The 23,292-nt window shown below is 40.7% G+C and overlaps 1 protein-coding gene across 2 annotated transcripts in view; it reads right to left on the bottom strand.

Annotated features, from left to right (window-relative positions):
- The window catches only part of oga (O-GlcNAcase), a 34,775-nt gene that overhangs the window by 3,400 nt on the left and 8,083 nt on the right, over positions 1-23,292 (bottom strand). The window contains exons 2-17 of one of the 2 annotated variants that reach the window (XM_061945580.1): positions 21,082-21,133; positions 20,885-20,982; positions 19,688-19,818; positions 19,439-19,610; positions 19,264-19,362; positions 18,906-19,190; positions 18,661-18,819; positions 18,403-18,584; positions 17,359-17,622; positions 17,055-17,258; positions 16,682-16,856; positions 10,944-11,029; positions 9,844-9,948; positions 7,372-7,463; positions 318-510; positions 86-245 (exon numbers count right to left, since the gene is read on the bottom strand). In XM_061945580.1, the coding sequence (XP_061801564.1) occupies positions 86-245; positions 318-510; positions 7,372-7,463; positions 9,844-9,948; positions 10,944-11,029; positions 16,682-16,856; positions 17,055-17,258; positions 17,359-17,622; positions 18,403-18,584; positions 18,661-18,819; positions 18,906-19,190; positions 19,264-19,362; positions 19,439-19,610; positions 19,688-19,818; positions 20,885-20,982; positions 21,082-21,133 (2,457 nt within the window). Of the gene's footprint in view, positions 1-85; positions 246-317; positions 511-7,371; positions 7,464-9,843; positions 9,949-10,943; positions 11,030-16,681; positions 16,857-17,054; positions 17,259-17,358; positions 17,623-18,402; positions 18,585-18,660; positions 18,820-18,887; positions 19,191-19,263; positions 19,363-19,438; positions 19,611-19,687; positions 19,819-20,884; positions 20,983-21,081; positions 21,134-23,292 lie in introns of both variants that reach the window. The other variant, XM_061945502.1, reaches the window with a different exon arrangement.

The raw sequence follows: 23,292 nt of genomic DNA on the forward strand, positions 1-23,292 counted from the left end.
ACATCTAACACAATTTCCCAACTCATATGGAAACGGGGTTTGTAAAAAAAAAGGTATATGAGCTGTGATCACCGCCGCCACCTACCGTTAGCTTTCAGGGAAGATAACAGACATCCCATCATGCTTTTGGCCACACTGGGATCAGTGACTTTAGCATGAATGTCGACCTTGATGAGGGAGGGGAAGTTGGACAGGAAGGAATCAGGGAGCCCTTCCTCTTCCTCGTGGAAACTCAAAATCATTTTCTACACAAGGCAACATGGTGAGTACAAAACCCCATGACAGACCACAATAAAGCAGGTGGAACAAGAATCTACCTCGGCCTCTGTGAGGTCCTTTTGATCATCCGGTTTATGGTACTTTTCTTGCATAAAAGGAATCCAGCTCATCTGGCATTTCTTGATGAAGGGCTTGACGTCCACAGTGCCCACAGCGTAGCCGCAAATACCTTCATCGTCTTCAAGGACAAAGCCGTAGTCTGGGCTCAAAGATAGAAGACCTCCAACCAACCTGGGAACACATCATGGATGACTTAGTGCTAATAAAGGTGTTCTGGTATCTCATGATGTCACGTGATTACCATTTTGGAAGAAAACTGGGATTCCCATTGTTACACAATCCCACAAAAGTGAGTACACTGCAAAAAGTCAGTGTTCAAAAACAAGGACAAAAAATACAAAAATGAGGGGTATTTTACTTGAACTAAGCAAAATGATCTGCCAATAGAACAAGAAAATTTGGCTTGTCAAGACTTTCCAAAACAAGTAAAATTAGCTAACCTCAATGAACCCCAAAATAAGTATATTCTCACTAATAACAAGTGCACTTTTCTTGGTAGAAAAAACAAATATGAGACATTTTTTCTCAGTATGTTGAAAAATATTCTTAAATTAAGTAAATGCTAGTGCCATTATCTTGACATAATGACATGCGCTCGGCATTACATTTCTTGAAACCAGCAAACTTATACTAAAAAATAGTAAATTTTTCTTAATGGTAAGGCAACAAGGCAACCGCTTGTTACTCTCGGGGTCTCCTAGCCGCTCAGGCAAATCATATGGTCTAAAAATGCATTTTCCCATCGATAACATGACATCATCGCGCCAATTGCGTGCTCTATCAGTCAATTAGTGCGCAAGGAATATATATATATTTACAGCCCGGGCCCCGGACAATTTTTTTTTTTATTGTAATTTTGAAGAATTTATCTGAATGTGCATGAACTATTTCTGTTCAAAATTGTTTGAAATGGTAAATGTTTAAATATTAACTGTCAGTTTACTGTACCGTGCCAACTGTACTACTATAAGAGTACATATTTTCTATTGTTTCATTGAAAATAAAACATTTGGCTGTCATCTGTTTTAATTATGAGACACAATTGTGTCAAAGTTAAGATTTTTTATTTCATGCTTGAAGTAAGAAATTATTACTTTGAAAAAGCAGTTTTATACTTGTGAGTGTTGATGACACAGCTTTGCAACAGTTGATATTTTAGTTTCAAGCATGTTTTACTCAATATAGGTCATAAAATCTCAGCAACAAGCTGTAATATCTTACTGAGATCATTTAGGAGCAAAACACTTAAAACTTAAAACTAACATGAAATCTGCTTAGTGAGAAGAATTATTTTATCAAACAGAAAATAAGCAAATATCACCCTTATTTGAGATATTTAATCTTACTTAGATTTCAGTTTTTGCAGCGTATATATCTCACATTGCAACTATCCTTTTTGTTAGGGCTTGACAATTATGGCAAAAATAATAATCAGGATTATTTCGGTTGATGTGGCAATCACGATTAATTACATTATTATTCATTAATTTGAAAACATGAGTATTTATTGTACCACCAAAACTCAACTTTAAATATAGTACAAAAAACGGATAAGAATTAGCAACAATGAACCACAACAAGTAAAATAATAGGAAAAACATTACATTTCAATGCCAATAACAATATAAAAAAAACAATACAATTCTGTTTTTATGTTTTAATTGTTTTTAGTTCCTTCTTTTTTTACCCTTTACACATATTTTACCACCACAGACTGTGTCCTTTTTGTGTCAAATAACATTTCATAAAATGTTTGTTAATTGAAAGCAAAATCTCTCACATTTATTTGTACAATACATCTTTGGACAATTTTGACCAGTATTTTAGGTCAAAGCATAAACATTGTGTAAATGTATCAAAAAGTGCTTCAAGTTCACTATGCTTCCATGAGGTACTTTTTTTGAAACCTTTATTTTGTTAGTGCAGTCAGACCAGATGTGGCGCTATTATTGTGAAGGGGGAGGCGGTTGCTAACGTGTGGAGACGACTTGAGGCTGTTAAAAAAAGAGAGAGAGAAGCGTCTCTTCCTACTCCTTTTCGAACATGTTGAAAAGAGAAACTGGAGATTGTGATGTATCATGTTGTATACTTGCATGTTCGAAATAAACTATAACTCAAACTCAAACTCTCCCAAGTTGCGACTGTTGTCGTGTTTGTAAGTTGTTCTTACATTGATGATGTCATTCACAACAACGCAAGCAGATGAGATGTGTTGTGGGTGTATGGATTGTTCTTGCTAGATTTAGCTTTGTAGTTTAGTCACTGCGTCAAGTGACCGCCTCGACATTATTAAGGATGGGGCGGTTGCGTGTTCAGGGGATGAGTGAGTGGTCCCCAACACTTTATCTTCCCAAACAAATGTTCCTTATCCTCACAATGACAGCATTGTATTCACATTTATGTCACTTTCCGTGATATTCTGCGTTTAACAGCGGATTTTGTTAAATTGGTCAATTCTGTGGCTCCGTCCGCTGTTATGTCAACGCAGAAATATATGCCTTATTTTTTTGTTGAGCTTAGTTATTATTGATTAGGCATACTAGCAATGTGTCAAATAATAAGTAGGTAGAAACCATGATATAATCCCAAACGTGTAGTAGACGTGCTTTTTCCCCCCACTCATTCGCTCCTCATCCGTTCCACCGTTGCAAGCTCTGGAATTTGCATGCACGTTGCACAGCCCATTAATCGTTTTGTTCGATTATTATATTTTTATGATCTTGAGAAGCCATAAGCAAAATAGAAATCAGAATTTGAATAATTGTCCAGCCCTACTTTTTGTTACATCTTCTTAAAAGAAAATACCGCAGATATAAAATGACCTTATAGAGTAGTCAGTGTACAGCAGTATGCATTTACTATCCAATGAAAATGACTTGATACACAGCCATTACTGTCTAAATAGCTATAACAAGTCTACCGTAAAGCATGGTGGTGGTAGTGTCATGATCTGATGTTGGCACATGGGTAGTTGGTTGTGGGAAACATAAATTCCAACATGTACCCTTGCCATTCTGAAGCAGAGCATGTTTTCTAACGTGATAACAAGACCACACAAACTTCCAAGATGATCAAATGCCTTGCCGAGTAAATTTAAAGGGAAGGTGGCCAAGTACGTTTCCACGTCCCTGCACATGTGTGGCATCCACAAGCAGAAAAAAGGAAGGTGGAGGAGTGCAAAGTGTTTAACATCCACCAACATCATGAAGGAGTGAAAGAACATTAACAAACAATTTGTGCAGCTCTGATCATTTCCATATCCAAGAGGATTAAGGCTGTGCTAGATAACAACTGTGCTTACACTTAATATTCACTCTTTGGACACAATTTGAACATGTTCACTATGGGGTGTACTCACTCGTGTTGCTGCCTGTTTAGACAATAAGATCTGTTAAATCATTTTCAGTGGACAGTAAATTTATACTGCTGTTCAAGCTGTACAATGACTACTCTAAGTTATGTCCAAGTTTCATTTGTATGGTCTCCCTCGAGTGGGTCTCCTGTAACCCTGGATTTACACAGAAAGCGAAATGGCGGCTGACTCTTTTCGTTCTTATTCAAGTCAATGTGTTCGTTTCCACTGTCTGCCGAACGTCAACGCATTTGATGTACCGCATTCCAGCGTTAAACATACGCAGAGTTTCTATATTTTCCGGCTGTCGCAATCAATTACCGTATTTTTCGGAGTATAAGTCGCGCCGGAGTATAAGTTGCACCGGCCGAAAATGCATAATAAAGAAGGAAAAAAACATATATAAGTCGCACTGGAGTATAAGTCGCATTTTTTGGGGAAATTTATTTGATAAAACCCAACACCAAAAATAGACATTTGAAAGGCAATTTAAAATAAATAAAGAATAGTGAACAACAGGCTGAATAAGTGTACGTTATATGAGGCATAAATAACCAACTGAGAACGTGCCTGGTATGTTAACGTAACATATTATGGTAAGAGTCATTCAAATAACTATAACATATAGAACATGCTACCGTATTTTCCGCACCATTAGCCGCACCTAAAAACCACAAATTTACTCAAAAGCTGACAGTGCGGCTTTTAACCCGGTGCGCTTTATATATGGATAAATATTAAGATTCATTTTCATAAAGTTTCGATCTCGCAACTTAGGTAAACAGCCGCCATCTTTTTTCCCGGTAGAACAGGAAGCGCTTCTTCTTCTACGCAAGCAACCGCCAAGGTAAGCACCCGCCCCCATAGAACAGGAAGCGCTTCTTCTTCTACTGTAAGCAACCACCCGCCCCCGGAAGAAGAAGAAAAAACGCGCGGATATCACCGTACGTTTCATTTCCTGTTTACATCTGTAAAGACCACAAAATGGCTCCTACTAAGCGACAAGGATCCGGTTCATGAAAAGACGCAATCTCTCCATCCGCACACGGATTACTACCGTATTTCACAGCAACTGATATTCCTGTGAACCGCACTGTGGAACGGGAGCACGTACGGTGAATATTCGCACCACAGGGAATGAGAAGTCATCCTTCACTGTGGTTCTAGCTTGCCATGCTAACTTCCACCCATGGTGATATTCAAAAGGAAGACCTTGCCAAAAGAGACCTTTCCAGCCGGCGTCATCATAAAAGCTAACTCGAAGGGATGGATGAAGAAAAGATGAGCGAGTGGTTAAGGTAAGTTTACGTTTACGCGAAGAGGCCGGGTGGCTTTTTTCACGCAGCTCTGTCCATGTTGATATACGTATGTTTGTGATTGCACATTTGCGTACATTTTGGGAGTGAACAGAGTTGTTAGAACGCTGGTTTTTAATATATTATTAAAGTTTGACTGACCTATCTGACTGTTTTTTTGACATTCCTTTAGCGCAGTTAGATGCGGCTTACAACACGGGGCGGCTTATTGGTGGACAAAGTTTTGAAATATGCCGTTCATTGAAGGCGCGGCTTTTAACCCAGGGCGCCTTATGGTGCGGAAAATACGGTATATGTTTACCAAACAATCTGTCACTCCTAATCGCTAAATCCCATGAAATCTTATACGTATAGTCTCTTATGTGAATGAGCTAAATAATATTATTTGATATTTTACGGTAATGTGTTAATAATTTCACACATAAGTCGCTCCTGAAACTATGAAAAAAAACTGCGACTTATAGTCCGAAAAATACGGTAGTTCAATTTATTTAGAATCTGCTTGTGTTGGGCAAGAAGTCATGCAAAAACACAAAATCAATTATTACCCAGTTTACTTTCAAAATAAAAAACTCTTGTTTTCAAGGCGGATCGTATTTTACACTTTAAAAAGTCCTTATGGGCGGCGACGGACATGAAGTCAACTTGTCAAAGGTTTTTAGATGTAATTTCACATCCTCCTCACAAATGGATGAGGACATGCTGATTCTGGAGGTCCAAAATTAAAGAATAATATACAGTTGGCCCTGTGATGAGGTGGCGGACTTGTCCAGGGTGTACGCCGCCTTCCGCCCGAATGCAGCTGAGATAGGCTCCAGCACCCCCCGCGACACCAAAAGGGACAAGCGGTAGAAAATGGATGGATGGATGGATGGATGGATGGATACAGGCATATCCCAGGCAGTTATATGTAGATATGGGGGCCTGTGTCAAATACCAGCTGATACGGGGACAGGAAAAGCAAGGAAGTGGTTGTTGTGACACGCTCGCCAGGGATGACGTTACTGTTGTATTGTTTGCTAGAAAAACTAAAGTTGTTTATCAAGGCAAAACTGTCGTCGGTGTTGCCGTTCAGCACCTGTTATTATTGGCAGGACCGACTTTATTTGCTTCTGCGCCTCTGGAAGGACAGAATAAATTGTTTGTGGTTCGCTTTACTCCGACCGCCCTTATCACGTGATGACGCGCGGATTTGCGAGATCTCGTGAAAGTCTGTGCTATTTGGCTACACGATGGCAAAAGAACGGCACTGGGGATAGCTGGACTGTGGATGGCGGTGCTGTGACATGGCAGTTTTGTTCAACAGCGGTTCCGGGTCCAGTAGGAGTATACTATTTTTATTATCTCTCTCTCTCTCTCTCTCTCTCTCTCTCTCTCTCTCTCTCTCTGTCTCTCTCTGTCTCTCTCTCTCTCTCTCTCTCTCTCTCGCACGCACGCACGCACGCACGCACGCACGCACGCACGCACGCACGCACGCACGCACGTTATCATTTGGAATGGGGACCAAGTTTTTGATCATCACTTGTGGGGACCACCCTTTCTACAGGTTGTGGAGTCATAAAAAAATGAGGTAAAATGGCCACTGCCCAGTTAGCTCATACACGTCTTTAAATCTCTGGATTGATGAAGTAATGTGCTGATCATTCTTACTGGGGACCCTGGGGAAAAAGAGTTAATATGGTTCATGGGGACCAAATTTAAATAATTTTGCATAATTCATACAATTTGTACGTGACTACTGAGGACCATTAAAAAAAAAAAAGAAGTTCAAATTAGATGTTAAACATGTTTACTTTTCAGTAAAAATGTTTTATGGGCCAAAGCTTAAAAATCACTCAGGCATCTTCAGAATTAATCTGACTATAATTTAAAAAGGTTTCTCTTTAGGGGACCTGTTTTTATGTCCCCATACCGTCAGAGGTCCCCTAAAGGTGACTGTGTAAACAGAGCGATGTTCCCATTAAGTAAGCATTGCCCAAACAACACACACACACACACACACACACACACACACACACACACACACACACACACACACACACACACACACACACACACACACACACCCCCCTTTACTTTAGAAAAGAAAAGTGTTGGATAAATCTCTTATTGTCTTATTTGTATTTGAATGTTTGGATATAATTTTATTCAACAAATACAGTTTTATTTTAAGTCAAATAGAAATGTATCACAGCAATTTATCTATTTTATGGCGGAATGTAGTTAATCATAGAACTGGCACGGAATGTTATTAAAAAATATTGATTTTGAAACTAATCGATACCCCCAATAATCAGATCCAATTGAATTGAATCGAATCGTGTGGTGCCCAAAAATTCACAGCCCTATTAAAACACATCTTACTTGTCACCAATCAGGTCAGAATCCTGGTCCGGGGAAGGAGCATCCTCCATTTCTTCATAGTACATTTCTTTACATATCTTATAAACCGAAGCCTGCAAAAGGAAAAGAAGAGTCAGTTACTACTGAGAGTAGGGACGTCCCGATCCAGGTTTTTGCACTTCCGATCCGATACTGATATTGTTTTTGCACTTCCGATCCGATACCGATACTGGCCTATCCGAGCATGTATTAAAGTTGAAAGTTATTTAGCCTACTTAGTTGTCAGAATCATGTTGAAAAGGGTTTTAGTTCTCTTGATAACAACTAGCCAGCTGAATTAGGAGAGTTTGAATAATACACAATGGTTGGTAACAAGAAACTGACCTGTTTATTCAAGGATAAACACAAAATAGACAAAATTATACATGACAAACAGAAATGGCATCATTGAACTAGGACTGGGCGATATGGCCTTTTTTTAATATTGCGATATTTTAAGGCCATATTGCGATTCTCGATATTTTGCCTTAGCCTTGAATGAACACTTGATGCATATAATCACAGCAGTATGATGATTCTATGTGTCTACATTAAAACATTCTTCTTCATACTGCATTAATATATGCTACTTTTAAACTTTCATGCAGAGAAGGAAATCACAACTAAATAAATCACTATTTTTTTCATACGGTGTTGATCTGGAAATTTTTGCCTCGGCATTTTGATGGTGTGGGCGTGTGGCACCGAATGGAGATAAGCGCCTCGACAGACGTTACAATATTTGAACAATGATGACGAAAACTGTTTTCTCTGTCGTGTCCGTGTGTCGAAAATTGTTATGCGCTTATTTTTTTATTTGATTTTGTGCGTGGCATAGATTTGCCGTGCGCAGAGGATGCTTGAGCAGTGCGCAATTGCACAGGCGCGCACCTTAGAGGGAAGGTTGCTCGCACGGCTGCGCTAGCATCACAGCTAACGTTAGCCATGCTGCTACCTCTCTGCTGGGAAAGGGCGTATACGTATGTGACGTATGACGTGACAGTATGTGACGTGTGTAAGAAGGTGCGCTTGCTGTCTGTGAGAGGGAGACACAGGAAAGAGTGAGAAGAGCCTGTCGTGTAATGCCAGCAGCTAAAAGCAACTGCGTGAGAATCCACAGACCTGTGGATGTGTTGAAGGTATGCTGGAAGATGCGGAACGGAAATTAGGGAGCAGCAGAAAAGTGGAATGTATTATTCAAATCGGTGCGTTGGAAAACACGGACCAGAGTTTTTTTTTTAACTGGATCTTGATCGGCATTTTCCCATGCCTTGCCGATATGCATTTTTTTGCAAATATCGGCGGCCGATCCGATCCAAATATCGGATCGGGACATCCCTAACTGAGAGTAGGGTGTCAGGCACATATAAACTTGGCCAATATCATATGAAAATCAGCAACAACAAGATATTTTCTGAAAGCATTTAATTCTTTAAGGGGGAACTGCACTTTAAAAATAATTCTGCTTATCATTCACAATCCTTATGTAAGACAAGCACAGTCTAACCAGTAAATAAATGCAAGCAAAAGTCTGCTTACAATGTAGCCTATGAATGTCGCTCAATTCTGCCAATAATGCGAAAAAAAACATTCAAACACTTCCATCAATGTTTTTTATACAAGCTGTAAGTATATATGTAATGTAGTAACAGGCACATACATAATAACATGTATTATTTGCGTATTTTGCTCATTTTAAGCATTCATTTTATAGACGCATCACAATGTTTGCTTTTTCCTTCAACTACAACTCATGCAGACATCATGAGAGCCAACTAACATAATAAAACAAACACTAATTGTACAATGTCTGCTCTCACTGGAATTGATTGTTAGGATGGTGATATATTCCTGTTTGGATAAACAATGACTCATAATCCTTGCAAAGGGTTAAAAAAAAAAGTGGATGAAAACTAGCATCTTTTGCGTGTCTTTCTCGCCAAATCCCGGGTTTTAATTGGCTGTCAAAGTTGACCAACTTCTCAGTTTATGTCCAAATCATTTTACTATCAAGCTGAGAGACATTACTTATAATCTAGAATAAACTTTCTCAAGAGGTGATGCAGGAGCTCACCAGCTCATGATTCATGATGTCAATATAGCAGCATAAGGGAATTGCCCCTCTCTAATCAATGTACCGCTAAATGTAGGTCCTTAACGTTAGCGCTTACTATAACAATATCGCGAATGCTTGGTTAATATTCAGGTCACAAAATGTAAACGGAGTATCGTTGGCGCATTTTGGATGGTTATTTATTGGGTTTTATGGTCAGAATAAACGCAATACACACAATGACGTCATGGCTCCATTGTAAGGAGACTTTTATTTATGAGTTATAATGCAATAAAAAAAAGACTTGTTCTTATCTCTTGTAAGGATTATGAATTATAGACAAAATTCTAAAAAAAAGTGAAGTTTCCCTTTAATAGGTCACAAACTGAAAAAAAACTTACCTCATCTTTGGCAAAGTACGGCCTCATGGAATAGATTTTGGAGGTTGGCATTGAGGGGGGTGGCTGGTAGAAAAGATCGTTTGCACCATCAATTGGCAACAATCTCTGTGGAGGTCAAAAGAAACAGGTTCAGTTTCCTCTACAGTGGGTGGCAGGCTGCTTTGGCTGACCGCCTCACTGTGTATTTTGCTACGCTGAAACCACTGTTAAACCAAGAGGCGTGCGCTCAAGAAATATTGTTTCGGTAATGATGGAAAACTGCCATTCCTTGTTGATTTGACAGTGGGCCACCGGAGCAAACATCACCTCAGTGTCATGGGAGCACAGTGCGAAAAAACACTCACGTATGCTTTACAAATTCAGCAAAACAAAACAAGTGCGCTATTTTGGTCTGACCAAGGTTTTACCGGCTGAAGGAGATGCTCCTTTCCCTTGTTTCGCTGCGCAACCCTCCTGTTGAGAAAAATAATGACGCTTGTGCCCAGACGGGGAGAGAGAGCGAGCTCCAGGAAAAAATAACATGTCACAAAGGAGCCACATGAGTCAGTCAATTGTGTGTCACTTGCAACTAGTGTTACTTCTCTCCAAGGTTGGAGATGTTGCCTATAATTTGGACAGCTGTGTTTTATCCTGGAGTCCCCCCACCCCCGTCACAGATGTGCGCGCGTGCGTACTCGCTGGCGCTGTGCGATGCTCGCGCAGGAGCTTGCAAAGAGCTGGCGTGGGAATTTGTGCGCTTCCTGCAAAGAAATGAGATGTCATGAAAATAAAAAAAATTAAAAAGCGCTAGTTGTGCTCGCGTGCGCCGCCTGCGCATTAGGGAAAGCAGCATCTCCTTGGACAGTTGCTGAAAGAAATTCAAATGAATACAAATAAGGACTGTGAGCTCAGTTGCATGAGGGAGTTTTAGGCTTACTATTCGAAACTAAGAACGAACCAAAAAGATGTGAAGGGGTTCAACTTCATGCTTTTTCACAATCAGCTCACCTTAGACAGACCAAATACCTTCATACCTGCAAACACTGATCATTGTCTTCTTTGATCAAAACACTTTTTTTGTCTTTTCCATTTGATTGCGGTACATTCGGTGCATTAGATACCTGGAACTCTCCTGCTAGACCTCCCCTAAAGGCCCACGGTTCTTGGTCTCCTTTAGGGAATTGTGCTGAGGACTGACTACGACACCCTGTTAGGAGCAGAGCCAAGCGGAGAGTGTTACCAAAGCATGGGGCTCTCCAACACAGATGAAGAACGTATGGGAGGAAGGAAGGGGAGTCATTGGTTTCTAAATGCAAGTTAAACCGGATAAAATTTTTAAAAAAGCGCCTTATTTGGAATGGTATTTAAGGAATACTTTTAGAGTGGGAAGGGGCTCGAGCAACTAAAGCTTACGTTTGTCTTCTTAAGTTCTCCAGTACGACAAAGTCAAAACGCTGTGCAGGCCAACAACTTTCATGCTAACCAGAATCGAAATAAAGCCCTTTCCTCGGCACGAGACTAACGGACAAGCCTCACATTCTCCATGCATTCGGTGTAAGCTTCAGCTGCCGTCACCCCACTGATCTCAGCACCTGGCGTGAAGTCACATTCTCTTCTCATCTGCCTCGTCACATGACTGGGGAGCGAGACTCATCAAACCAGGTAAACCCATCTAGCGCGCATGTCCGGTCAACTTACTATTCAAAAGCCACAAAACAAAGTCGGCACACCAAATATGAATTATAAAATAGCAACAGCATGTCAAGGACAGCACGGGCGCTTTTCCGGTTTGTGTGTAAGCAGTTTGAAGAGAGGCCCTGTCATGTGACCAGACAAGTGGAGCACGCCTGCGTGACCCCCTAGCACAGCTTTACAACGCTATCCTGACAACCTAATGCGCGTCCTCTGACGATGTGGCACGACACAGCATGCAGATGCACCCACGGGGAGGGGACGGACGCTGAATATGCTTCGACTTATTTCAATTAAATATCCCGCAATGAAGTAAGAAGCATTGCCAAGTGGACTGCTCTCTAGCAGATAACACAATTAGGGATGCAATGAAGCCCTTGCATGGTCTAATCTGACACATATACCAAGCAGACAGATAACAACTACACGTGTGGATGAGTAGGAGCAAGTACAAGGGTTAATTTTGGAAGCAAAGAGTAAATTCCCTCGGGTAGGTGCATCAGGCTGGTCTGAGCCACATCTACAAGCCTACTGACAGAAACAAAAAAAAAAGCACAAGTTAGAGAGAAGCTGCCGGGGGAGAAAGGGGAACATTTGAGGGTTAACGCTCAAAATCGCTGCGCAAAAAAATGTGACTTCATCCGCTGGGCTGCTACTCAGATTAAAGCTTTCACAATTAAGGGCTCTAATTCAAGAAAAAATGCATGAATCCGTTTCGCCTGCACTGCGCATACATCGGCCACTGTCGATCCAATAGCAGTAGAAACTTGTACTGTGGATTCTTCTAGTGAAGGGAGAAAACAGTAGAAAATCATTATTAGAAGGTGCACTCAGTACAATAACCAGGGAGGTTGTGACTAAGTGCTGGCTGCACAGCTTTGAGCATGGGGACAAGGCGGAGATCATTTATGCACATCTTCAGAGAATTATCACTATAATAATCTCAGAGATTCAGTTCCCTATTGTTACGGCACTGAGCCAATAGTCTCCAGTTGCGGGTTTGCTGCCTGCTGTGTACTGGGAGTCTTCAGCTTTACCACATAGCTGGACAGAAACCTGTGAATGAAACTGAGTTACAGGCCATGCTGGCGCTTCAGTCTAATGACAACGCACTCTTATGTGTTCACAGGAATCAATGTTATTTAGTCTGACACAAAAGTGAAGCATCAGAGGTACAGAATACCTTATTTCCTCAAATAGTGGCTGCCAGGCTAGTAGACGCCATACCCCGATTATTCACTGTCCATTTCCAACTCAAATTGATCTCCTTTTGCCCTTTCGGGAAGAAAATACTAAGCGGTGCCACATATGTCCAAGTACTTTTTGGTCGAGACTGGCCTACTGCATTTCCAGAAAGTCCATATTTTATCCTACAGTATTTGCCACTTAATCTGAATTTATTTCAACACGTTTTGGAGTAGTACTAATACAGTACATGGCAAACAAAGTGTTTAATATATTCAGTGCAACATAACAAAAATACCAAAATAATTATTTAATAAAAAATAAAAGAATTACAATTAAAAGCCAATGACTTAATGACTATGGGCATTATCCCACCGATGTAACTTTCTGACACAACCCTCGATCTCATGACTTGTGCTTCCAAGAGCAGAATCTCACACCACTACTCACTAATAAGTGACAGGGTGAAAATTCCTTTTATTTTCAGTCAGTAGTGATGGAGCAGCACAAGACTGGGAAGCTGTAACATTTCACGTAAAATGCCCTGTCTGATATTATTTGATCTTTTTACAGGCTATTTATAGTTGTCAGGCATGTTTCACATGTCTGCAGCGGCATATCCACGGGCCGGACTTAACAGAGTTATCGTACATAAACCAGAGCAAGGCGCAGCAAAAAATAAATACAAAGATAAATAAGCAGCCATACATCAATCGACCCACCAGGACAATCGACCCACCAGTACTGGCCTGTCTGGCCCGACCCACTAGGACAATCGACCCACCAGTACTGGCCTGTCTGGCCCGAGTTGTGGCAGTACACAGACATAGCAAATTAGGACTGATATATTTTAGAGTGGATTTCTTTATGTAGGTACAGGTAGGTTATGTGGGTAGGTTAGGTAGTATGTACAGGTAGGTTCAGTGAGTTAGGGTCGTAATACAATATTGTAACACGCATTACATTGTAATAGAAACATTTAAGGGATGGGATCCTATTATGCAAAAGCAGCTTTTCTTACTTGATGTTACATGTTTTTGTGTATTTGGGATGCACATAAGTCCCAAAAATTTGAAATCAAACCATTGAGGCATGGCGGAGATATTTATAAAACAGTTTTGCCTTCCTTCATACTTCCTCAAAACAAGTCTTTTGGAATTCCCTCCGGTTGTGACGTTTTACAATCGGGGTTGTCAGCGGATATCTTCATATATGGTAGCGGTTTATCCGAAGAGCTTTGTGCGAGTTCGCCGTTGTAGTTATTAATAAGTTCCTTATTTTCCTCTATCCTCTTTTTGTGGGGAAGACATACATACATGCACATGCATCCTCCGATGTTGCTATTTCTTATAAAAAGTAGCGTCTGGTTCGAACTTACAGTATGTCTGTCAGTAGATCCGATATGGAAGCGCTAAAACCTACAACATGGCCAACGGCGTGGAGACGCAGTCAAAGTAGAGGCACGTAAATAAAACCGCCTACAAAAGGCGCATCCAAAAGAGATGGTCAGAAAGCGGTTTGAAGATGGTCTGTAAAACATAATCTATGCAAAAATTTTGACTAAAGAACCACCATTACATGTTATGTACGTAGACTATAAAGACGTGTTTTTAAATGTAGAAAAAAAAATCACAGTGTGACTGACCCCTCTTAAGTATAAAATACTAATATTTTTATTAAGAGGAATTCTTTAAAGTAACATAACCCACCAACAAATGATTTACCACTAAGATACCTGGTACTCTCTACAGTTAAATAAATCCCCTCCCAGCAACTAAATGAGGAAATACAGTATATGTTCTTACAAGAGGATAGTTCCATCTTGATTCAGAATAATTAGTGTTTTTTTTAGACTGCAGCATAATGTGTGAAGTACAAAACCCAAAACCAGTGAAGTTGGCACGTTGTGTAAATCGTAAATAAAAACTGAATACAATGATTTGCAAATCCTTTTCAACCTATATTCAATTGAATAGACTGCAAAGACAAGATACTTAACATTCAAACTGGTAAACTTTGTTATTTTTTGCAAATATTAGCTCATTTGTAATTTGATGCCTGCTACATGTTTCAAAAAAGCTGGCACAAGTGGCAAAAAACACTGAGAAAGCTCATCAAACACTTATTTGGAACATCCCACAGGTGAACAGGCTAATTGGGAACAGGTGGGTGCCATGATTGGGTATAAAATCAGCTTCCATGAAATGCTCAGTCATTCAAAAACAAGGATGGGGCGAGGGTCACCGCTTTGTGAACAAATGCCTGAGCAAATTGTCCAACAGTTTAAGAAAAACATTTCTCAACGAGCTATTGCAAGGAATTTAGGGATTTCACCATCTACGGTCCGTAATATCATCAAAAGGTTCAGAGAATCTGGAGAAATCACTGCATGTAAGCGGAAATGCCCGTGAATCCCTCAGGGGGTACTGCATCAAAAACCGACATCAGTGTGTAAAGGATATCACCACATGGGCTCAGGAACACTTCAGAAAACCACTGTCAGTAACTACAGTTCGTCGCTACATATGTAAGTGCAAGTTAAAACTCTACTATGCAAAGCCAAAGCCATTTATCAACAACACCCAGAAACTCCGCCGGCTTCGCTGGGCCCGAGCTCATCTAAGATGGACTGATACAAAGTGGAAAAGTATTCTGTGGTCTAACGAGTCCACAAATAGTTTTTGGAAACTGTGAACGTCATGTCCTCCGGACCAAAGAGGAGAAGAACCATCCGGACTGTTATAGGTGCAAAGTTCAAAAGCCAGCATTTGTGATGGTGTATTAGTGCCCAAGGCATGGGTAACTTACACATATGTGAAGGCACCATTAATGCTGAAAGGTACATACAGGTTTTGGAGCAACATAACACAAGAAACGTCTTTTTCATGGACGCCTCTGCTTAATTCAGCAAGAAAATGCCATGCCACATTCTGCACGTGTTACGACAGCATGGTTTCATAGTAAAAGAGTGTGGGTACTAGACTGGCCTGCCTGTAGTGCAGACCTGTCTCCCATTGAAAATGTGTGGCGCATTGTGAAGCCTAAAATACCACAACGGAGACCCCGGACTGTTGAACAACTTAAGCTGTACATCAAGCAAGAATGGGAACGAATTCTACCTGAAAAGCTTCAGAAATTGATCTCCTCAGTTCCCAAATGTTTAGTGAGTGTTGTTAAAAGGAAAGGCCATGTAACACAGTGGTAAAAATGCCCCTGTGCCAACTTTTTTTGCAGTGTTTTGCTGCCATTCAATTCTATGTTAATGAATATTTGCAAAAAAAAATTAAGTTTCTCAGTTTGAACATTAAATATCTTGTCTTTGCAGTCTATTCAATTGAATATAAATTAAAAAGGATTAGCAAATCATTGTATTCGGTTTTTATTTACGATTTACACAACGTGCCAACTTCACTGGTCTTGGATTTTGTAATTTAAAACAATAAAAACAATTTCTTCTTTATGCACCAGAATGGCCTTTCAATAGTCAGTGAATCAACTTCTCGCTAAGCTCGCATGCGCGCAAGGGCGTGGAGGAGGAAGAGGGGTGCCTCACAGGTGCCCATCCCCACAGACAAGAGAGATGGAAGCAAGTGGGTCGGTGTGAGAGAGTGAAGTTGTGACATTACTGGATACACAGCAAGCAGCAGTAACCCTGATGGGACAATTACCACTGGGATCTGGTTTGGATTTTGTCTTACAATGAAGTGGTAGCTGTGCAGGCAGCATTTAGTCAGATTAAAAAAAATAAAAAAATTGAATAGGCATGTATGTAGTAAAAAAGAACATATGCCAATATGTGGCAGTGTAGTGTAGCTAGAATTAAACTACAACCTAATAATTAAAGTATAAGAGGCCATGCCAATCCTGCATACAGGTGCTGGTCATGTACTTTAGGTTGCTTTTTTGACTTTGAACCACTAATTTAACTGTATAATATGCCTATTGGGGTCCTTCAAAGCCGCGTGGTTCCGCTCATACACACCTAGCCATTGGACAAAGGACTTGACCATAGAAATGATGCTCTTGATGTCCCAGATGTAAGGGTAGAGGTCGTACAGGATCGTGCGGTTGGCTGTATTGGACAAACGCGTGAACATCTGGATAACCGAGCAGCACATGTCCTCAAATTTCTCCGCCCTCAACTGCCATTCTGCAACCTGCACAAAAACAACGATACAGTTTTGTTCTGACACCAAAATACACAATTCAATGCTTTGGGGCGCACGTCCACTTCATCTCCTTCTGCTGTGACACCACCCAATGGGCATTTGGGGTAGTACACATCCACCATTTTGTTTCTACCACAGCTCTGCGGTTAAAAGAAAGAAAAAAAAAGCACCCAATTTCATACCAACCTTGTCGGTTTCTTTTCTCTTACAGTTGACGCTGACGACGCTGCTGTTGGCTCTCAGCCAGTTGAACTCCTTCAGCATCTGCAAGGCCTTGGGGCCGTGCTCGTAAGGCAGGTAGAAGAGTTCTGCCAGCAGGCTTAGGTCGTCGATGGAGAGTGGTTCCACTGTGAACAGCGGCTTCTCATTGGGACCGGGCACAAACATCTCCTGTGAGGACAAAACCAAGAGTGATAAGTGTTATAAATTACGCCTTAGATGGTTCAATAAAACATCATTTTAATTGCTTCCTATTTATGTCTATTTGTACCTGTTTGAGTTGATCGTCTGTCTGCATGGGGGCAATATCACTCCCAGAGTCTTCTTGTATGGACTCTTCTGAAGATTTGGACTCGCCCAAGCTCTCCTTGTCTGTATCCATGGGCTTGAGGTCTTCTGCCATCTTGTCCGTCAAAACAGGACCCTCATGTTTCTCTTCTGCGTCCGCTTCATCTGCATCGGGCTCATCCGGCTTCTCGACCACCATTTCCATGGGCTCCTCATCTGAATCCTTCTTCTCCACTTCCACCTCCACCTGTACAGTTGTTATATATGAAAATAGTGGCCAAATGCGTTTGTTTACTCAACAGCATGGAGTACCAGGCATATTTTAGGGGGTATTTTATCCAAATACTTCATACATCTTCAATCAAATACTTATTTTCATAAATATAGCAAACAGTCGTCCCTCGCTTCAAATATTGTGGCTTCACCACATTGCAGATTTTGGGGGATTTTTCAAAAGCATATTATACAAATCTTGCTCCTAATTTAAGTATTTTCAAGCAAAAATGACTAAACTAAAAATATCACTACTACAGTAGTACTGGCTGCTTGAAGAGACCAAACCAGTCAGAGCGCAGTGTTCAGTATCGTGGCCACTGATAGGCTCAGCCTCAAGCAGCATTACTCTTAGATTAACAGACTGTAAGGTGACTAAAGGGTGTTATTTCATTTATTGTCTAGAGGGCTCTTATAATGTTAAACTTTTTGCGGTCAGGTCCGGAACCATTTACAGCGATAAACAAGGGACTATGCTTAATATGTATCATATCAGTCTCTCCTTAAACTGGTTGATCTTTTCCAATTTCCTACGATTTTACTCAAGCCAGTTGTGTTTGCTCCAGGTGCAATTTTAAACATTAGCAGATGCCATGTCTGCTGAGTACACATGGCAGTATCAGTCAAAGTAAAAGTAACCCCTAGCGGAACCACCTGGTACACGCCATAGGTTTGGAGGTGCTGTGTTGATTTATGCAGGTGGATGATTAATGGTGTGCTTTAGAGCCAAATCTGTATTTAAATAAACTCCTACCTCCTCTTCCTGCTGTGTTTTTGCCATAAGGTGTGGTTCCAGGCAGTGAGGGGGCATGGCCGGAGACATTATAGGCTGCTGGAACACAGTGGTCACCGTGGTAGTGGGACAAAGAGACGGAGCGGCCATGGATGAGATGTCAATGGCTGTACTTTTGGGACCACTGTGAGGCACCTGTCGGCCTGGAAAGAATTAGGATTAGTTATACAGCTACAACATATACATGTGGACGGAGTAATGATACAACAGTGCTCTTACTGTTGTACTGATGAGGCACGCCAAATTCTCCAAGCCACTCAGTAAGAGCCAGCTTGAGAGCAAGCTGAGGGCTGTACAGCATGTCCGTCTCCAGTTCTTCATCACTGCCCTCATTCTCCAACTTAATCTGAATGGAAATGGTGCTGTCCTCGCCATCCGCTGGTAAAAGGCAAGAAGAACTTTGACACTCTACTGATGATACATTTGGAAAAAGTACAAAAACATACATTTCTGGTCATACGCACCCATGACCACATCCTTGCGCACACCGTTCATGTTCGACTTATACCAGGTGGCCAGCGTGTGGATTGCAACAAAGTTTGACTCAAACTCGCAGTTGGGGTTTGTGAGGACTCCCTTTAATCTGGGGATGAGCTCTGTGGAGCGACCCTTGTAAGGACCCAAGAAAAGCCTCTTTTGGTCGTAGTCGTTAGCGTGGATGTTGTCCCAGATCACCGGTGCTCTTCTTAGAATCTTTGATACTTCCTCTATAGATTCCACTGTGATGTCTTTGGACACTACCTTGGGTCCTGCAAACAGAAAAGTCAATCCTGGTTAAAACAAAAATTAAAATGACAAAACTAAGAAATGAGTCACACATGCCTGTCCAAAGAATGTCAATGCCAGGCAGCAGCTTCTCCCCTACTGTGTGCAGATAAGGAGACTGAGGGACATTTGGGTAACAGAAGGTTCCACAGTACTCTGCATGGGAAGACATTAATAAACAAATCAATACTGAGGCTAAAAATCTAATGTTACACAGGGAGGTGAGCTGTACCTGTGGGACAGAAAAGGAAGGTTTCAGGTTCTGCTAGGTACTGGTAGATTTCATTGGTGATGGAAACTTGAGCGTGCGCAAAGGAGCTGAACACCTCCTTGTCGGCGGGGCACATGTTGTGGTCGATGTCGTCAAAGAGTAAGGCAAATGACTTGCACCCAAAATGAGTCACCTAACAGGCGCCGGGAAGACAGAGTGTGATGTCAGATTTTGGTTCTGATTGCTGCATGACAAGTGTAGCAGTAATACCTGGTCCAGTTTCCTCTTGAGTGCAGTAACTTCCTTCTGATTGGAAAAGGTGATGTCGAGCCCAGGGGAAATGGCATAAATAAATTCAGTCTCGTGCTCTTTGGCCGCACCAATTAGGGTCATCAGTTGTTCTGGAAGGCAAATGGGAATATTCACATGCTAAGTTAACAACTATAATTAATATTGACCCGGACATGGGACAATAATTGCTTCCTAGGAAAATGTCCAAAAACAAGGTTGTTTTTTAAATCAGTTTGAGAAATGTGCATTGTAAATAGGGACTGGGCATGAATGGCAAAAATCTATATCACAATTAATTGGACCTTGAACCCTCTACAGCACCTGGGTTTCAGTTACTGCACGATTATCCAACTCTAAACTACTACTCCACGTTTTGGTCGACGTCACCCTTTTTGTAGCCAAAGTGTCTCCAAACAATTGGCATGGAATTCAGTACAATGGAGTTAGGGTACAAGTTGTTCGGATTGAACGGTTGGCTCTGTGTTTGAGTTGTCCTCTGTGGCACATGGCTCCAGTTCCTGTTAAAAGGGGTGCCTTAAAGGATGCCTCAGTTTGAACCCCAGTGTTCTATGTTCGTTAGCAAGGTTATAATGTCAATGCAAGGATTGGCCAATGTGTTTACACTGGTCCAAATTCCAACAGGCTAAACTGTCAATCATGGACACCAAGACATGACAAATACCCAGCACTCTTTTTGTCCCTGAGATTGAACCATAAAAGCTTTTTTTAATCGCATTGACCCTAAAAAATTATTAATTACAATTCAAGGCAGAGACAAAAACTTTGGGCATATGTGGGCGAGCAAAAACAAAACTATGAATTGGATCTACTGTACATGGATCAGAACTTTTCTTCTCATCACACACACACACACACACACACACACACACACACACACACACACACACACACACACACACACACACACGTGTGAGGATGCAAGTGAGTGCCAATTTTAGGATAATGTAATCAATGAATAGTCGCAAAAAAAAAATTTGCAACGGAATATATATTTTTTTGAAAAAATGCTATCAACCATTTGGTATTTCACTATAAAACCGAGAGCGAGGGGTGCCCGACTGCCCTTGTATTCAGGGTCGTCTTATATTTAAGTCCGTAATGGTCATTTTAAGTTCTCTTCCCTTCCTGAACCTGAGATTAGCTCCCAATAGTCACCTGCTTCCTCCACTGAGTACAACTCCCTCCAGAACATTCTGTGTTTGTAGTCATCTTTGGGCGCATAAAGGTACGTATTCAATCCCCATTTCTGCTGCCTGAAAAAAACAAAATGATGGCAAGGTGTAAAAGTCTTACAGACACTGACTATATAAATACTTTTAAATACATATATATTGTTTTTTTTTTTTTTTTACCTCCGGAACAATTCTTTCCTCTGTTCCATTGTCCACGGTCGTCCATAGAAACCTGCATTAACAAACAGGCAGTATTTTAGATGCAGTGCTGTTGATGCAATAAGTGGATTTCTCTGCTTCCTGCATGATTAGTTTATTAACAACATTTGCAAAAAGGAACATCATATGATTAACAACAATGCAAAATACATAGAAGGAGAACAGGGAAGCAAATTACTGATATCAGGTCACTTTCTGAATGTAACATGTTCATAGTCAACGCATGTTTATTTAAATAAGACAAGGGTATGAAAATAAATACAGAACATTAGTAAGTAAAATGTTGAATGTTGCCAGACATGTAACACAATTAACTTAACTTTTCTTGTTACAATTGACGAAATAAACATTGGAGTGGGTGATTGTTTCTATTAGAAAATCTACATATTTAATGTAATTTGACACCCCAACAGACTAATATTCAGAGATATTTATATTTTATTAAAATGTAAAAATATCAGCCTGTGTAGAAAATCTGGACTTCTGTTTGGTGCTGATAATAGGTCAGCTAGGGTTGCCAACTTTCCCTTAAAAAACTAAATCAGACAAATGGAATGCCCTATACTGCACCCAGCAGGTGCAGAGTAGAGCAAACGACCGTAACAAAGGCACGTCAAAAGATACCGGTATGGCGGTATTGTCTCAAATATTATCGCTTTCTAAAATTGACCGGTATTAACTGTAATACCAGTACACCGCCCAGCCCTTTGTAATGGGTTTTTGTTTAAGTTTCACAGTACAAAAGTGAAGAAAAATAAAAGTTGTACCAGTCAAACTCAACACTGTGCTTAGTGAGGATATGGTTTGCAACACCGGGAAAATTCAAAATAGTCTGTTAATTATCAATAAATTATTTCAAAGGACAATAGCTTCATAAGTCTGCAACAGGCTAAGCCAAAAGATGCAAGCGTGACTAAGCGCTCACCTGTCAAACTCATTGCCGCCCAACTTTTCTGGCATTTGTTCGTTCTGCCTTGGCTGCGGTCACTGGCTCCGTTTACACTGGTCACCAAATTGGATTTTTCTGGCCTCAAATGACACGGATCTGATTTTTTTTGCCAGTCTAAACGCTTTAAATCTGATCTTTTCGCATCAGATATGGACCACATCAAGAGGTAGTCCTAATGCGTTTGGGATCTGATATTTTCAAATCACTGCAATCAAAATGGCAATGCGACCTGTTTGCGACTTTTACGTCATCTTTGGTTGAGCTACCTTATGTGTGTGCTCAGCATGATCACTTTCCTTTTTGCAGTTGTTTTCCACCATCTCCCCACTTCCTCTACACACCAAAACAATTTGACCCGGGGTCTGTATGATTAGTTACATAGCTAAATTAAAGACACTAATGTGACAATGGACAAATGTGACACTCACTGTTGACAATGAACCTTTCCACTTACCTCAACTCTCTTATTGTATTTATTCATGATGTTTTTATTTTTTATCTTTTTAGTCAGTTTGTTTGATTTTCTATCTGCCTGCGGTGAAGAGGAAGACAGTACATTACCACCCACTGTGACTGAAATGTAGGACATCACACTAATCAGTAACCTGATTATTGTGAATGATTAGTTCCAGTGTTGACAAAGTTGTCGATGTTGTAGTTCAGTAGTTGTATATAGTCACTCTTCACAGGATCAAGTCGGCAGTTGCTCCTTCTGGAGATACGGCCCCTTAAGGTTTTAAAAAGAAAATTACAAGTTTGGCACTACCCCACACAGAAGAACTATAAATCAAACAAGACGCCGTCAGGGGGGACGCAAGCTACGCGACCCAAGAGTATATTCCAGCCTTAAGTAGTATTAAGTGTTATTCAACAACTCTGTTCTTTTGTTGTTAGTATAATAATGTCTTGTTCTCAAAACTCTATTTGTGTGTCATCTAAGTTCCATCCATCCATTTTCTACCGCCTGTCCCTCTTGGGTTGTTGAACATAAATAATGTATCCAGCTTCATGTCAGTGACAATACAGCAGTCTAACAGGTAGCTGGCATTGCAGTACCTCAAAGGACTCAATTATATTTGCTTAAAGGGGAACTGCACTTTTTTCACGATCCTTATCTAAAACAAGAAGAGTGTTTCTTTTTTTTTTGCATTCTAAATTTTAAATAAGTGCGATCAAAAGTCCGCTTACAAGGGAGCATATGGGATTTGCTCTATTCTGCCTAT

Source organism: Nerophis lumbriciformis, linkage group LG02, assembly GCF_033978685.3.
Source record: "Nerophis lumbriciformis linkage group LG02, RoL_Nlum_v2.1, whole genome shotgun sequence".
NCBI classification, from domain to species: domain Eukaryota; kingdom Metazoa; phylum Chordata; class Actinopteri; order Syngnathiformes; family Syngnathidae; genus Nerophis; species Nerophis lumbriciformis.